We start from the raw sequence: 17,218 nt of genomic DNA, 5'->3' as shown, positions 1-17,218 counted from the left end.
GACAAACACCTTTTTTCCCCTTCTCATTGCTCCATGGTCCACACAGACAGGAATCCTGTAAGGACATACCCATGAGCGCAGAAGAAGAAACTCCTGAATCCTGGTACTAAAGTGAGAAGTGAAGGTTTGCTCTGAAAGCTGTGACTTGCACAAAGACAAAATACAGAATGAAGAACATTTGAAGAACTTTGTGGTAGCTCCTCTCGTACTCGATAGTTTATTAGCAAACTCCCTTTCTGAAGGGTTTGAAAGAAGGAAGAGGATTAACAGACTTCATAAGAAAGAAGCTTTTCATGGATACCTACATGAAGTTTGAGGTGGGCTACTATCTTGCAGTTTGGCATGGTACTCAATTTAGGCAGAACACACTGACTGTGTTTCTGCTCCAGGACATGGATTAGGACTGATCACTTTAATACTCAAAAAAGGTCTTACATCTGTTCTTCAATAAACCAAGCTGTCTGACATGCAGGAGCTCTTTACACTCATGGGATATGAGTTCCCTTTTATTCACACAACTGAATTTACACTACAGGCAGCTTGGAGGTTCAGTAGATACTTCTTCTCCCTGCCATGTCTGAGCACTCTACCTATGGCTACAGAATTCACTCTGCTACAACTCCAGATGAAGTTTCCTCACAGGCTGCAGACAAGAACAACCAAGCCAGTGACTGTAAGATTTAGGAGATGCTCCCCTCAAGGTATGTATGCCTTGCATCATAAGTACTCTGCTATCTTAATGGGGAAAGCTAGGCTATCAAGAGAAATATTTATGAAGTCTGGAAACAAAACCACACAAGATTTCCCAGTCTAACTAACCTAGCTTCTAAGCACTCACCAGCTCCCTGCTTCTTCTGCCAGGATCTGAAACCACAATGAAGACATGCAGAAATCTGTTCTTTCTCAGAGCAAGTCTCTGGCTGGTCAGGCTGAGAGGGCTGTATGAGTTTAGAGCTACAGGGATAACTCAGTGGTCAGGAAATGCGTCACGTGTGCTCTCATTAAGAACAGCAGCTATCTCCAACTAAGTGTCCAAAGACATCATGACAATAGTGTCTGCACATGCAGCAGTCCTATCTGGGTGTGCAAATGCCTTACCTGACAAACTGCAGCTTCCTAGTACATAAATTGCAATTCAGTAGTTACAACAAAATTTGAAGTTAATTAACAGCATTTAAGCACTTTGTATCAGTGAGAACTTAAATGCAAAGAGATATTATATGTTTGTCATCAAATTTAGCCTAAGTTGAAGCATCAAAGCTGATACTTTTATCTGTTTTTACCAATGGAGACACTAAATATTAGCTAACAACTAAGAACCAGGAAGACAGTAGATTGGACTGGGAAAATTCTACTTCTTTACTGATACCTGCTCTCAACTACTTAATAGCTCAAAAACCCCTCAAACTTGTTGAAACTCCAACACACTCTTAAAGGGGCCAGGACTATTTTAGTAGTCAATTTCAACTGATGAGAGAGGTATACACAGGCAAGAACTGAGCATAAAGTTGTACATATGTGATACAAAGTTCTACTTCTGCATCTAACACTCTTCACAATGATTCTGTTCTCTTAAAGTCTAAGCTTGCCTAATATCTGTAATTTGGAGTGGTCAATTACAAACAGCGCGTCCACTTTAAAATTCTTCCATATCATCACTACCAAGTAACAAATGGTCCAAAAGTACAACAAATCCAGCATTAATTAGACAACCAATCTTTGCATAAGATATTTCTACCTTCCTAGCTCTTGGGAAACAGTTATCTGTTACAAGGCCTTTTTCCCCCCACCTTCTACTTCAAGTTCTACACTGCCATATTTACTGTTCCCATAGATCACCACACTTCAAAGCCTTGAGGTAGACAGAATACAACAGATCATCAGAGGCAAACTTCATCTCACCAAAACAAAACCACACCCATCCTTTATTGTGCTGGTTAGATTACTGCAAAATCAGCTCCAGCATGGGTCAGAAATGGGTGAGAGGCATTTCACCACTGCACACGTAAGAAACTGAAAGGGTGCAGACACCACAGAAACACCATGATGCTACTGGTAAACACCACCCACACTGTGGTGACTTTTGGTGTAAGCTTCAGCATTCTGAGCAGTACCTGCTGACAGAGAGCCACAGAAGCACTACAAGCCTTCTGCACTCATAGCCCACTGAGCTCTAGGCTGATCTCACTGCCAGAACAATCTAATGACCTGGTGAGCTCTGTGATGCCAGGCTGGGTGTGTGCACAGGAGTTCCAGAATGCCCTCCAGTGAGAGATTTTTAAGTAGTGATAGGCTTATCTTTCAAGATCTAAAAAAAGGTCTTTGATCTCTTAAGGTTTTGTTTGGGATCTTTTTACATAATTTCAACAAAATCAGCAAATATGCCAAGGAAGACAAACGTCATTCCACAACATGACCCTCTGTAGCATTGTGTGTTCTATATGGGTTTTATTGTAAAGCTGGTTATTTTTATAAGTTAAGATTTTAGTTTGACCCTCGGTTCCCCCCATGTTCTCCCTCATAATGATTTATTCCTGAGTTATTTATCCCTTATTTTCCCACCAGTTACCTGTCCATCATTGTAACTACCCCCACCCTTTATTTCAAGAATTTTCTATGTCAATCATCCCTTACTTAAGATATGATTTGTCTCCTGAACCTTTTCCCTCCCTTGTGCCATTCTTATTGGTTCAGTTGTGTCCCTCGCTCCTCCCCTGGGCTTCGCTCATTGGTTCCCTTGTGTCTCCTCCCATCACGCCCATCCCCTTTATCAGTGCGTCCCCAGCGGTCATTGTCTGACGTCGTCAGTGGCCCTGCCTGCGTCAGTAAAGTGCATTGGTATCCATGCATGTATCTGCTCCTTCCTTCCTTCACCTCAGTGCTTTGCAGTGCTGCTCTCGTCTGCATCACCATGTCGCAGACGGAGCCGCTGCTCGGGGGTTCTCGCAGAGAACCTGGGAGTGCCGGGATTCGTGGTCTCCAGAGGTCGCTCTGGGAGCGGCTAGCCGGCATCCGTCAGCTCCTGTGGCCACGGGACGAGACTGCAACTCTCTGCCAGCTTTTAGTTTACAGCATGTCATAGCTAGGAGACCTTGCTGAATATAAGATGTGCTTCTAGGCACAGCTCTGAGCTATCAGTTCTTACAGGTAATGACATATCCTCCAGCTGGAAAGATTCTGAAAACCCCAGAGATAGTATTTTGTGAACATGCAAGGAGTTCTAACAGTTTGTTCAACTTCATCTCATAAATGACACAAACTACTTATGTTACAAAAAGATAAAACAGTGGCCAAAAAATATTCTGATACTCTGAAGAGGTAAGTATTCAAAAAAGTATTCCAAAAGTTATTCAAAATAATCCCTCTGAGGTATGAGATCCAAAGGACTTTTAACATGCGCAGGATTGGTACAGTGAAATGTCTAAGAACCAGCTTGCTGGATATGCTAGTTTTAGTTCCCTTGATCCTAGATAAAACTGCTAGCACCTGTTTATACAAAGCTACATGGAGGAAGTTGAGTGTATACCACACCAGCCAGCAGAGAGGCAGGTAGTAGATCCAAATACAGGAGCAACACAAAACACCTAGTACAGCACTATTTTTATAGCCAGAAGATCAGAAAAACACTTTAGCATTTCTGTGCTCTCATCCTCTTCAGCTTCTTAGATTCAAAATATTATGTGAACCTACTGTAGAGTGAACGTTATTGTATAGTAGTCATAATACTGGAAAGTCACCCATTAATTATTAACACAAATATAAGGGAAACCAAAAACCTCCAAGCAGAGGAAAGGAACAAACCCTATTGCCATCATCAGTTAAAGCTGCAGTGATTTAAGAAAAGGCTCTTGCACTGTGTTTCATGCAGAAGCGGGTGGCAGCATAAGCACGTCAGTTCACAGCTTTGCTTTTGCATGGTGCCCAGCCAAAACCTGTCATCCAGTGACACGTGCCATCTCTGTTCAGCATCACACAGGTAGAGCTCCCTAGTAGAAAGGGCAAAATAAGGAGTTTTCCACAGCCAAACCCAGGGTTCTGGAACAATACAGTTTCACAGTGCCAGGGATAGGACTTTAACTCAGAGAGCTGGCATACTGCTGAGTCACCAGGGACTGTTCTACCACTGCTTTGTTAACCTGTCACTGAGCAGTCCAACTGACTGCTGTCTGTTGTTGAAGTGTTACAGAGTCATCCTGCTCTGAACTGTGAGAGACCAGTTGTTCAGAAGTTGTTAGACAAGTTATGTATATTTATACTTAGGTCTTTATTTCACACCAGCTTGCCAACAACAAATTTCTGTTGTGCCAGTAACTGTTTAAATTGCAAAGAAGCCCCCAGATCCAGGAAAAAAGCAAGTTCTGCTTCTCCATTCTTTTCAGGAAGTACTGTAAGTGCAAACTGTTTTTGTAGAGCAATTTTAAGTGCTAACCTTTGGACGGTCTTCTCTTTTCAAGGCTACTGCTTCCAGTTTTGCTTCATACTCCGCTTGAACTTGGTCCCTTTTCTTCAAAACATTCTATGGGCAAGAGAAAAGAGATCTGTGAAGGGATCCTCTTGTTCCTTCCCCCAGGCCACAAGAAACTCTAAAGTGATACATCTTCAATGCCAAGTAAGCCCAAAGTCAGACTTCCAGATATACTTTTTTACAGCATTTAGGGAGTAGCTTTTAATAATGAACAGCACTTGCTCTCCATCAGCCGGCAGGGGCAGATAAAATTAAACATCTGGATAAGCTGGAGGCATGCAATATAGAAGCAATCATGAAACCACTAAGATAATCCTGAGCAAGTAAATTCAATTAATCAGTTGACCTATTACTACCATGAAAAGGATACAAACAAAACCATCAAAGCTGACAAGGACTAACGTAAAGTTTCGGATATTCTCAAGCAGCAGACAGACAACAGCATTGGCTAAGAGACAGGAAGACCATCACAGCAGGTATTACAAATCCCTTTTCACTTGCAAAGACTCTTCAGAATCCTTTAAAGGAAGCTGTCACATTCTAGTGTTAGAGCAAAAGCAAGCCTTTATTTTAGATCAGTTGGGGGCGGGGGTAAGTTGTTGGTTTCATTAAAAAAAAAAGAAAATTATGAAAAGGACAATTTACATGAAAAGCACTGGACTGCCTGAGAGAGCTTCTCAAGCAGTAAACATCTTATTGACAGAGTATTTTCAAAACAGAGAGCCAAAGATGCTACCCTTAGCTTGTACTAACCCACAAAGAACTTCACCAAGTTTATATTACAATCTTACAGTTTGAAAATAACCATAGGAATTAGTCTTTCTAAAAAATAAAGAGCTTCCTGTCTGCAAGAGCAGGCAACTTACCACTTCAGGTTTCAGAAAGAAATAACTGGCATTTTTTAATTACTCTGTTGATGCAAAGTTATTATTAAAAGTGCTCAGAGGGAAGTCAACCAACACTCTCCGTAAGTTTGAAATTCTCTTGCAGCTAATTTGGCTTTGAGTCTTCCCTTCTGCCACCCAGAAGGAATTGTCCCATTAGGACACCAAGTGGTAACTAGTCATTGCAACAGGTCCAGACAAGGCTAGTAACACAGGACCAGTCATGTGCACTGCTGCCTACAGAAACACGCTTTTAAAAAAGTAGCTCCTCTAACAGCCAATCTAGATCTAATTAAGAGCAACAAAGGACATACATATATCTACTAATCATCATCCCTCTCCTCCTTCTTAAGCCAAGAGAAGGTCACCAATGCAGCTGCTCTAGAGTAGGGATGTTCAATCCATTATGAATGGGAATGGCGTTCCATCCACAAAGCTACTATTAGATTAGTCAATAAAAAGAGGGCAAACCTGAAGAATTCACCTTCAAGAGCTCAACTCTCCCTTTTTTTCCAAAAAGGATGCAGAATCATACCACTGGTTGCGTTTGGTTGAAAAACCACAACACTTGACCCTTCTTTCTGGAATCTATGCAACTATGTGGGATGGCATTTAAGTGATTGAGGTTACCAATGCAACAAAAGTCTGAGAGATTTAATAGATATTTCTACTTTGTATTGCCTCTTGAACCTGAACCAACTGAAATTTCTTCTGTGGAAAACAACTGCCTCCAGCAATTGCATTTTGCCTTTAGAAGCCTGGAGTTAGTGCAAGAAGCTGAATCTATATCAGGAGTAGCCAAGGATTAACAGTTATTGGTAAACTGGATTCAAAGAACAGGTGTCTTAATTCCCCTTAAGCGCTCACGTGCACCTACTGGGGACCACTAATAATGAGCTTGTGAATACGGTTTTAAGTATCCAGTAATGGCTGACCTGTAGGTAATGAAAAAAATATTGCCCTCCCTTTCACTTGTCCCATATTTTCCTCTGGCACCTCTAAGCAATCTCCTCTGTTCTAGATTGATGCCTTGATACTTTAGCAGTAATTATGAAAAGCTCTGCATCAAGTATCCTCAAAATTACCACAGACCATGCAATACTCATTAAGGCCTCACTCAGAGGGAAAAAAAGTTTTTTTTAAAAAAAAAGTTGGAAGAAACCAAACTCAAAACTAAAAATCCTCAATCAACACACTTCAGTTATTTCAGGTCAGAACTAAACCAGTGGTGTCTGAGCATGAAAGACTTAGCCTAGTTTCAGCAGGTCCTTCACTATTTTGTATTTACTTGAAACATTCTACCTTGGCCCACACAGAGCTTCAGGAGCTTGCCATCAGCCTCTTAACACAAATTTAAATTTCAATCCTGTTTGCACACTCCATAGCTTCCTACTGTGACTAAACATCACAAGAGGATCTCTAGTTACTCCATTCTCTTAAAGACACAGTTCCCTACTAGTGTGGTGCTTGCTTTAAACATGCCTTGAAAGTAATGTCCAAGAACACCCCAGGGGATCATGTCACATGATAAACCTTTATAGCAATGTAGAGCAAACAGAAGTCATGTAACATCCTAATATCTGCACTGAATCATGTACAGGAGATTTTGTCCTCTGCACATGCCTCCCAGGGCAACACCAATGTACATCAGCAAATGTGGTACCACGTTTGCTGACAAGGGCCTCGCTGCACCAGGAACTGAGACATCACCTTGCCATGTAATAGAAACCATAGAATACCAGGCTGGAAGAGACCTCAAGGATTAGCTCATCCTACCCTTCTTGGCAAAAGTACAGTCTAGACAAGATGGATCAGCACCCTGTCCAGCTGGATCTTAAATGTGTCCAGTGTTGGGGAATCCACCACTTCCCTGGACACATTATTGCAAAGGATGATTATTCTCATTGTGAAAATTCTCCTCTTGTGTTCAATGAAAATGTCCCCAAGAGTAATTTGCACTAATTGTCCTGTTTTTCCATGGGTCTCCTTGTGAAAAGGGAGCTTTAATCATATTTGTACTCAATCCTTAAATACTGGTTAGGTGGTGATAAGATTTTCCCTAAGCCTTCTTCCTCAAGGTTGAACATGCCCAGCTCTCTCAGCCCTTCCTCATACAGCAGGCTTCTCAGCCCCTTGACCAGCTTTGTGGTCCTCTTCCAGACCCGCTTCAGCTTATTTGTGTTCAGCAGGAATAAAAACTGAACACAGCTGTGGCCCAACCAGTGCTGAGCAAGGCAAGTAATTTGGGAAGGATCTCTTCCAGACACTTCCAGCACACATTTTAACTCAAGGACACAACACCAGCTTCTGCCCTGTTCTGCAAATCTTTCAAACAAATCCAGAGGCTAGGCTTCCCTCGAAACAACCAATACTCTATTCAAGCAGAACTACTGGGGTGCAGTTCCCTCAGGCTCTTCTCCTTAGGTACAACAGTGCTCCTGAAGACATCAAGGTCTCTTCGTCTCTGAACAGTGACAATAATCTGGCAGTTCTTACTCAAGGGACTTTCAGCTATAGACTGCTCCATAGATCATGTTCCCACACCTACACCAGTGGTACAGTGTACAACAAAGAAAGCTAACCAAGGTTTCACTGAACTCCTGAGGAGTTACCTTCCATCAAGTACCCTGTGCAGAAGATATGCTCTGAAAGAACAAAACAGACTTTCATCTCACAAGCAGTCCTCACAGCAGCTGATAAAGAGGAATGCACTGCTAGTGAAGAGGACCACCCTTTCAACAGAAAGTCTCCTGCACTCCAAGGGTGCACTCCTTACTAACCTTGGTTACTTACTTAGGGTTACAGATTCTGCAAGGACAGTTCAGTAGCTGCTCATTCAGAAACAGGCTGATGTTTTCTAACAGAAGAAAACTGCACTTTGTAGAAGCTGAGAGAGTTCAGTTTTGCTATTTGAGAAGAAAGGAAAATACAAACCGTCTGTCTTGACTAACAGTAGTTTTTGTTCTTGGTTTCCAAATTTCTAGACTGAGTAAAGCTAATAAGATGTCCAAGCCAGACACTAAACAGCATAATTCTTTAGAGCACTAAAGTCAAATCAACAGTCTAGAGTTCAAGCTATAAAGCAAGGGTTTCTTTAGCTGAACAAGTACTTTAGACAGTAAAGTAACTGTTGACTTGGAGACAGTGCCATTCTAAAAGGGCTGTTAAAGACCAAAAGGAAGCCTAGGTGCAAGTTTGAAATGCTGCTCTGCCTGTGGTGAGTGGTGGTTATCTGCCTAAAGTACCTCTTCAGCTGAAGAAACCCTGGCTTTCAGCTTAAAAAATCTTCCCCTGCTGTATTTTTGAAGAGCACCTCTCACAATTCAGCTTGCCCCTTCAGATGCCATCTTTGGTAGGCATTTTTAGCATTAAAGCCAGATGTTCTGAGTTAAAGTATTTAATCACTAGCCTCATGCTCTGTTTATTTGTAATCACACTCCATCCACCTCCAATTCCTACAGTCCAAACATCCCAAGACAAGGCTTCCTACAGCTCACTCTGTTCAAGCAATACTTTACTGTTAATAGACCCATAAAGAAAATACAACTTATTATGCTGGGGCCAAATCCATGGTGACAAAAGCAAAGAACATAGCCAGTGAATTAGTGCAAAGCCACCTGCAAGAATACTTTAACCACACAGATGTACAACTCCTGAAGCTGGGAAAAGACATCTACAAGAAAGTGTTTAAATTCTCAGTTTGAGAAGCTTAGGATGACATTAAGACAGAGAAGGACTACCATGTTTAGACTGTAAGTTTACATTGGGCCATTAGATCTGTAAAGGAGTGCCTACCACAGCCTTGTAACAGCTGTTTCAAATGGTAAGTCTTCAGAAGGAACTTGTCTGCTAGTACCCCATAATGAGACTGGTATATACATATGGCCACATACTGTGCCACAGGCAAGATGTGAAAAGCTCTGATGGATAAACTAAAGTCCTTGATATAATTTTTTAGTGAAGTTAAGTCAGTAATTCTTTTCCCCATTAGATGTGATTGACTACCAACGCTCCATAACTTCAAGAGAATAAAACCCACATTAAAGTAGCTTTTATTATGTCTGCATAAGCAGTAAAACATCAAATTCTTAAAAATTATGAGTCACAGAATACCATCTTTAAGCAGTTACTTATGCAGAACTTAACAACAGACATATAATGCCCTGGGTATGGGGATGACAGAGGAAGCAATATCTGTCATTTGGACAAATGGTTCTAAAACAAGGCACTCAAGTCTGCTTCATACAAATGATGTAAACTGTTAATGCTGTAATTCCTGTTGGACCCCACAGTGACTCTGTAGTGAAGTAGTGAAGAGCTGAAGCGCAACTAGCTTCAATTCAAAGAAAGATTATAGGCAGCCACTGAAAGTCTCCTATAGAGTACCATCTGCCAAGCCAATGAAGGGGCAACTCATTGGTTATTGTAGGGTGCACATGCTGTGTACACCCTGCAATACTGACCCTAACTTGACTGAAGAGCAGAGCAGACAGATAATGCTATTCATGCTGTACCCTGCTATTAAACACACCTAGCTTTGTTTTGACTATGAAAATATCCTCCTACTTAATGTATTATTTACTTCCCCACATTTCCCATGACCACCATTTCTCACTGTTCAAAACAAATGAGCTTGCTAATTCCAGGCAAACACGACAGCACTTTCTTCCACAGGGCTCTCTTTACCTTCATGGACTCAGCATACAATATATATTCCCTAAGCACAGGCAGGAAGTCTTCTGTCATGTCCTCACTGAGCTCTTCAAGAGCTGTGCAGCAATTCCCAATACAAGCAGATACTCCTTCCAGTGGCTCTGATAGCTCAACCTCCAGCCCTCCCCAGGTTGAATAAACAGGTCCATATTCTCGTAGTTCCACCAAGTATTCTACAAGAGGCAGATGAAAAAATAGATTAACAGAGTAAGAGCAAGGCACAAAGATGAGCAAACACAAAATAGGTGAAATCACGCAACAATTTTGAATAACATTAATCCCCACAGGGAGTCAAGGCTTGTGTTACATTAGCTTCTTAACAGACTAATAGAGCTCTGTGGCTGCACAGGTGACAGGTTCAAGTTGTCTCTTTCTTAACTTACCATTCCTACAGACTTCCAATACAAAGACTCTTGCACCTGTGCAGTAGCCAAGGCCAGTTTTTTAAACATACATAAAACCTAACTCTACTAAGATAGACTTGTAAAGCTTGTCTTCATCTAGGAATTCCATTTGTACTCCTCCAGGTGAAATCTACATGTTATCTCACCTGTAATCTTTCAAAAATTTTTCAAAAAATTACTCCAGAAATCTTTCAAAAAATTACTCCAGTAAGACAGTAGGTTGGTATAAAAAGTTCAACTTTAAAACAAGATTGAAATTGAGCTAATATCAGATACTGTGTTAGGTTTTGGGCCTTTCTAAAATCTGGAACAGGCATTAGATTTTGCCCTGTGTGTGACTTATTACAGGCCAGAATCATCAACACAAATTGTCATGATCATTCTGTCACTCAGAATAAGACACAGAACATTCGACCTGGAGTATTATGATGGAACACCCTGTGTCCTTACCCAACTGTTCCTTGATGATCCGTTGTGCTATTCTATCAATGGTACCAAGCTTTAGAGAGAATGTGTCCAGATAATCCCCAATGGCTGCAAACTCCAGTGGCCGACTTCTTAATTTGTAGCCTCCTGTAACGTATTTGACAGACTCCCCCATCTTTGACAGCAAAGCCATTCCTTGCTTTTTGTAGGCATTAAGATCCTAGGAATTAAAATGAACAAACAAACAACAAAAAAGAAACAAAAAAGAATATGTTTAGGAATACTCACTTATATGTTTTAATATTAATACAGTGAAGGATACTTTCCAGTAAAGATCAAATCTTTTGAAAGCAACAGATTACACGTGACACACAGCCTTGAACAAAGGCTTTCTACAAGCGGTACAGCTGAGCACAGGTTCAAGGCTCCATGGAGATAAATTATCCAGGAGAATAGTATGAAGTACATTAGAAATAAGTAAGTAGGCCAACTTTGCATATGGCCATACTTTCCCATTTTCCTGTACTCTCACCAGGGAAGCAAGCTTATTAACAGTTCTGGTTCCACCAAAACATTTCACATCATTCATCTCCACATACTTCTAAGTCAATACCAGTACAATACCAGTATTAAACAGATGCACCAGCTGGCTCTACTGACCTACTACAGAGCTACACACTGCACACCTATTCAGTAAGCAGCCTCCTCACTCCAGTTCTGTGGTCAAACAGGAGGCAGGTGAAGACTGCAAGCAGAAAAAATGCAGCATGAGGAAACCAGCAAAACTTCTCTGCAAGAGAGACTGTAGCTCAGGCTGGGTCAGATGCATCCATCTTGCTGCACAGAAAGTGTAAACCTCCTTCTCACTCCTTTACACATTTGCATAAACCAACTTTCAAATTATCTATGCTAACAAGACTGCTACTCTACAATTTTCATGGGATTTCACCCTAACAGTACACCAGAAAAAAATGGTTTTAGTTAGTCAAAACGTTGACAATGTTTACTTTTACTTCTTCCAGCAGAGGTCAGTATTCAACATCTCAAAACAGGCTCAGGAGCTATAGTTTGGTTATCCTATGGAGCCTGAGGAAGAGATGTGTTCAAACCAAGTAGGCTGTAGAGATCAAGAATTCAGACGTATTACTACAGACAAGACAAAAAGCTTAAGTGTTCTTAAAATAAGAACCCAAAAAAACAAATAAACAATAGCCATCTTCAAAACATGTACTATGGTATTCCTTCCCAGTACTTAATGTAAGTCAAATGTAAGCCTGATTAAAAAAACCTGACATTTTAGCAGCTACTGTAATTTTCAATTATGTTTGCATTTAAATGCAATTTAATTTTTTCTTTCCACATGTCATCAATATGAGCTGCAAGCAGTTATCAGAAAAGATCCTTGAACTCAAAATTATTCACTCACTCTCTCAAGCATTCTGGTATGTTACACATCCAAAGAGGGAATATGAAGAAATGTTGGTCTCTCTTCTTCAACCAGGGGGTGATCTTACAACTTCCTGTAGTAACTAAATTCTGAAATCCTAGCACACTGAACTGACACCTCACTGCTCCACTAGACCAGGTTCAAACATTAGAACCAGTCAGCAGAACAGGCATCCTTTCCCCAGGATGCTCTGTAATCTCAAGGCAAACTCTTCCTAAAGCAGAGAATGAAGCTCTTGACATTCATTTCACAGGGATGGCAGAAGACAAATACAGCAGCTAAGAAAGCTGCATTGTGCTTGGACAGATCAAAAGAGGAACAAGCTATAAGATATTTAAACAAATTCTGCATTTCTGGCTTGTTTCAGTGGGTAATTTCACCATGGAGGGAAATAAAAACACTGGAAATTGGTTATTAACAGCAAGCAAAGCATGACCCTGAAGTGAGCTCCAACATCACATTTAAGTGAGCTAGAGTAATGTGACTTTGGAAAGGCGTACCTTCACAGCACTTCTCACCCATCTGGTAAAACCCAAGCATAGCTGCAAGTCCTCCTAGTCTTAATTGAAATGCAGTTCTAAAGAAAGCCAAAGAAAATTGCACTATTCCTGCATGAGTCATGCAGAAGAGATGCATGAAATTGTTGACTGAGAACAAATAAGAATGAGGCCTCCATGCTTAGTTTTGAGGGCATCAAGTGCAAGCAGTATAAAAAGAACAGACAAGAAAAAAAGTCAAGAAATTCACAAGCTTTTGTGCAAGGGAGACTTTTCTTACTCTCCCCCTTCCTTCCTCCCCAAAATAGGATTTTAAAGTCTACAGTTTTCTGAATTTTTATTCTCTCTTGCATAATAGGATTACCTGCTACAAAACAAGAAGGTCTGGAGAATTCATTTATCAATCTGCAGAGAGGATTCCTCTGCCTTTCAAGCACAGTGAACCCATACTGTTGTCACACACAAGGGTCTGTCACACACAATAACCAGAGTGCCCAACAACCCTCTGGTGGAAGAGGAAGTTCTGATCTGCTCAGTTTTGTTAAAGCCTTTTTACCCTCATTTCAGAAGGGACTGCAAAGGTCAACAACTGTATTTGAAAGTTACTGGCTTACCTTAGCTGTGAGAAAGACATTGAAGTGCTCATTAAAAGACAACACTGGGTGATCAGTTATTCTCTTCAAGAACTTGTCTAATGCTTTCCTCCTTGTCTCCACAAACTCTTCCGAAAAGCGATCAACAACACCCTTCACCACAAATTTTTCAGGAAGAGGCTGTCAGAGATAAGCAAACAGCACAAGATTCAAAAGACCAAAAACTTGCTTCTGTTTTGGAAATTTGGAAATAAACAAAGCAATCAAATTCCAGTCTTAACAGGAACAGAAACACTGTGTTTGTGAACAGGAACCATGCATCAGATGGGAAGCAAGCTGTGCTTAAAATTATCTTTAAGCTGGTCTGGCTTAAAGCTAGCCATTCTACTGAATGGCTTCAGCTGAGAGACACACCAGGGAAGTCAAACAGTACTCAGATTAAATACTTGTAGCATAGCTTAGATTGTTCTCCCTACTGCTATCCATGTTCAACATCCAGCTCTGAAGAGATGCCAGAAGAGCTGCATGCTATTTATAACAGAAGCACACACACCCCCCACCCCCGCACCCCCGCCACCACCCAGTGCTGAAGCAAGGCTGCCCAGCCTCAGGAAACTCAGAAAATTGGACAATTCTACTTCCTATAAACCCTCTATGAACAATTTAGAGCTTTTGCACAGGGCCCTCCTGTAAAAGGCCGACAGCCTTAGTGAGAACACTGAGCAAAACCAAACCAGGGGCTTGGCACAGAAAATGGCTGTATCTTTTCTGAAGTGTGAGCACACCTGGTCATCTATCACAGCTGACTTTCCTGAGTATGTTTCTGTAAGTGACAAAAGCCTGATGATACATTCACTTTTACATCTTACTATTTTGAGTCCATCAGTTCATCTCTGCAGTTCAGTTTGACATGTAAGCCCAGACTATCTCCAGACTTGCTAGTTATACAGTCCCCCCTGTTACACTTGGATTACAGAATACACAGTACCACTTTGGATGGAAGGTAACTTTTTTAGCTGATGCATGGTTAATTTCAGCTCTAACACAACATGTGCTTTTGTTCTGTCCAGACAGCATAGACTTCAAGATTAATATCAGTTTTAAAATTGTGCTTTGTATTTCATTCTTGTGAACCAGTCCATCTAGACAATCTGCTTACAGTTATGCCAGCAATGACAGCTATTTTCACCCAATTCAGGAATCAGGATTCTCCTCTGCAAAGAGTTTGTCATCTAAAATCTGTGTCAAAAATGGTTAAAGAAAAAAAACCCAAACTATATATATTGCTTTCCCACCATACCCAGGCTCACGTGGGTTGTACATGAAGACTTTATCTCCTAGAAAATACAGCCTGCACAACTTAGCTGCAACAGAGCTACATTTTGACCACTGCATTTGGTTCTTACAATTTAAGACTTACTTGATTATGTTTAGCATTCAAATTAGTCAGTCATTCCAGTTAAACCAGCAGAAGGTACACTATCATTAGACTTCAGAAGTATAATACCTTGTGCATTAGTCTTCAGGGAGGAAGAAACTCTCTTCCTTTGCTTTGTAAACTTTAGCTGGGACTCTAGGAAGTCACTACCTCAGCACCATATGCAGGAGGAAAAGAAAAAAGTTTAAAGAAAAAAAAAGAGGGAAAGGAAGACCAGTCTAAAGAAAAATAGTTCAACCGAACACGTGCAAACTGGCACTGAGTAATCACTAAAGTTCGAGCATTTGAAGAATGCACCTCTATAACAGAGACTTCTGCAATTTAACCTGGTTTCAATTGCAGGAGTAGGTACATTCCTCTCCATTTTAGGCCTCTGGAGGTCCACCTAAAGTCATCAAAACACACAGCTAGCAACTGATACCTTGCTTTAACTGTGTGTTAATTATCTACCTTATAGTCTTCCATCTTCCATCTTAATTTACTTTTCCCTACTGAGATGGGTGAGCAGAGTTCATTCCCATCAGAAATGGCTTCAAGTATCCAAACATGACCATCCCAGGACAAGAAACTTGGCTGTTAGTTTTACCTTTGTAGTCTAAAGACAGAACTGAGATAGTTTTACTGTCTTTTGAAAGAAAATTTTAGAATGTCTCAGATCTTTTGAAAAGAAGTAACTATCAGAAACTGAAGAGATGAAGAGGAACTCACACTGAGGTTAGTTTTGGCTCCCAAATGTAGGCTATCATGACATACTGCACTGATAAGACATATCATTTGCTACAGGAAGATTTTAGGCAGAATCACTATATTGAGATTAGGAAGACAACTCCCTTTTGATAATTTGTTAAAACAGAAGGCTTTCAGGGATTCCAGTATCTATAATTACAAATACAGATAGTCTTAGATTGACTTGAAACATCTTTTCCGAAAACTCTTGAGCTAGTGCATCTGAAACTGCCTTTAGCTTCTATACCTCATCTATTTCTAGACAACAAATACATAAAGCATTCAGCAGCCTCCCTATCATACCCTGCATGAAGGAGATTATTAGGGGATTCTGTAATTGCTAACTTGTGCATAAACAGACAAAATCCTTTATCTCCCTTATTAACAGCACATCCTTTTACCTCCAGAATTTCTAGAAGAAATGCACCTAAGATACTGGCTTGTTCTACTGCCAGTTCCATGTCCAGTATTACAGCTACTCATGCAAAGTTTGCTGTTCTGTCTGCAACAAATTCCTGGTAGGAGCAAAGCAGCTTGATTCCCCAGCTATGACTCACCTTCTGCTACTCGACTATTATTTACAGCCTTGCAGGCTTCAGGCAGAACTGGCGGCCTGTTAGTGTACCCAAGAAGCAGAAGGTGAATTGTGATTGTTTCAGCTGTTCAGAGAATGGGACGTGAGAAAACAGTATGGGAACTTAACACATTACACATGCCTCCACCTTCTGCTCTCAAGCTCACTGTCTTTCTTTTCACTACTGTTCACTAAACGTATTTGCTGGCAGTTAGTGGTGTCACATGATTTTGTGAAGTACTTCTTATCTCTGAAACACTCAGCTATTATTCCACTTGAGGCAAGTCCTAGCATAATTAAGGACTTAAACAGCACTCAACATAGAGCAACCTAACAATACTTCTCACACAGCCTACTCCTTGCTGAGGGAGGGAGGGCAGAGAAACTTCCACTCCATCACCCACCCCAGGCAAACTAAAGTATGCTAGTAGTGTTGCTATTTCCTGCCAATTTAATTCCTATGGTGCTTTTTAAATGTCTTTGTTCAAAAGGACTGAAGGCAGTGATCTCACAGGTTTCCTATAGCTACATATAAGGTAGGACTAACCTCCTCACATCAAATAAGGTGGTCAGATCACCAGTTTCAGCAACAATGGGTGCAGTAGTTTAGCTAATCTTGTTAGGCAAACTTCTGCCTACTGAAGGCATGCAATAGCTACCAAACCAGAGGCGGAGACTTCCAAGTCAGTGCTATTACATGTCAGTGCTATTAAGTGTTAGCACAAGCAGTTTTAAATTACTTTGCAAAACCAGCTCAAAAGGCCATCTTGAAAACTGAGACTAGAACCTGAAGTACCTGTGGCTTTTCATAATTCCTAGATACTTTGAAATACAGATGTAATAATTGAGTAAACAGATTAAATGTATTCTATTTATGTCACAGCTACTGTAGTCAGCACAAGTATTGCCCTGCAGGAGGCTGACAAAGCTTACCTCTCAGGTGTGCCACTCAAGGAAAGTCTAAGCTTCCTAACTAGTCAGGAACGGGAAGCTAAAGAGAATAAAGTACTGTTTTTTAAACCTAGACACATTGCATCCAAATATTACCCTT

General features: G+C 40.8%; 1 protein-coding gene across 1 annotated transcript in view; it reads right to left on the bottom strand.

Annotated features, from left to right (window-relative positions):
• Positions 1-17,218, bottom strand: part of SNX30 (sorting nexin family member 30) — a 53,786-nt gene that overhangs the window by 8,159 nt on the left and 28,409 nt on the right. Inside the window, exons 4-7 of the mRNA XM_005493393.4 lie at positions 13,451-13,609; positions 10,917-11,112; positions 10,036-10,235; positions 4,430-4,516 (exon numbers count right to left, since the gene is read on the bottom strand). Of these exons, the coding sequence (XP_005493450.2) occupies positions 4,430-4,516; positions 10,036-10,235; positions 10,917-11,112; positions 13,451-13,609 (642 nt within the window). The remainder of the gene's footprint in view (positions 1-4,429; positions 4,517-10,035; positions 10,236-10,916; positions 11,113-13,450; positions 13,610-17,218) is intronic.

This window comes from Zonotrichia albicollis, chromosome Z, assembly GCF_047830755.1.
Source record: "Zonotrichia albicollis isolate bZonAlb1 chromosome Z, bZonAlb1.hap1, whole genome shotgun sequence".
Lineage (NCBI taxonomy): Eukaryota > Metazoa > Chordata > Aves > Passeriformes > Passerellidae > Zonotrichia > Zonotrichia albicollis.
This window is presented reverse-complemented; position numbering and strand designations above follow the sequence as displayed.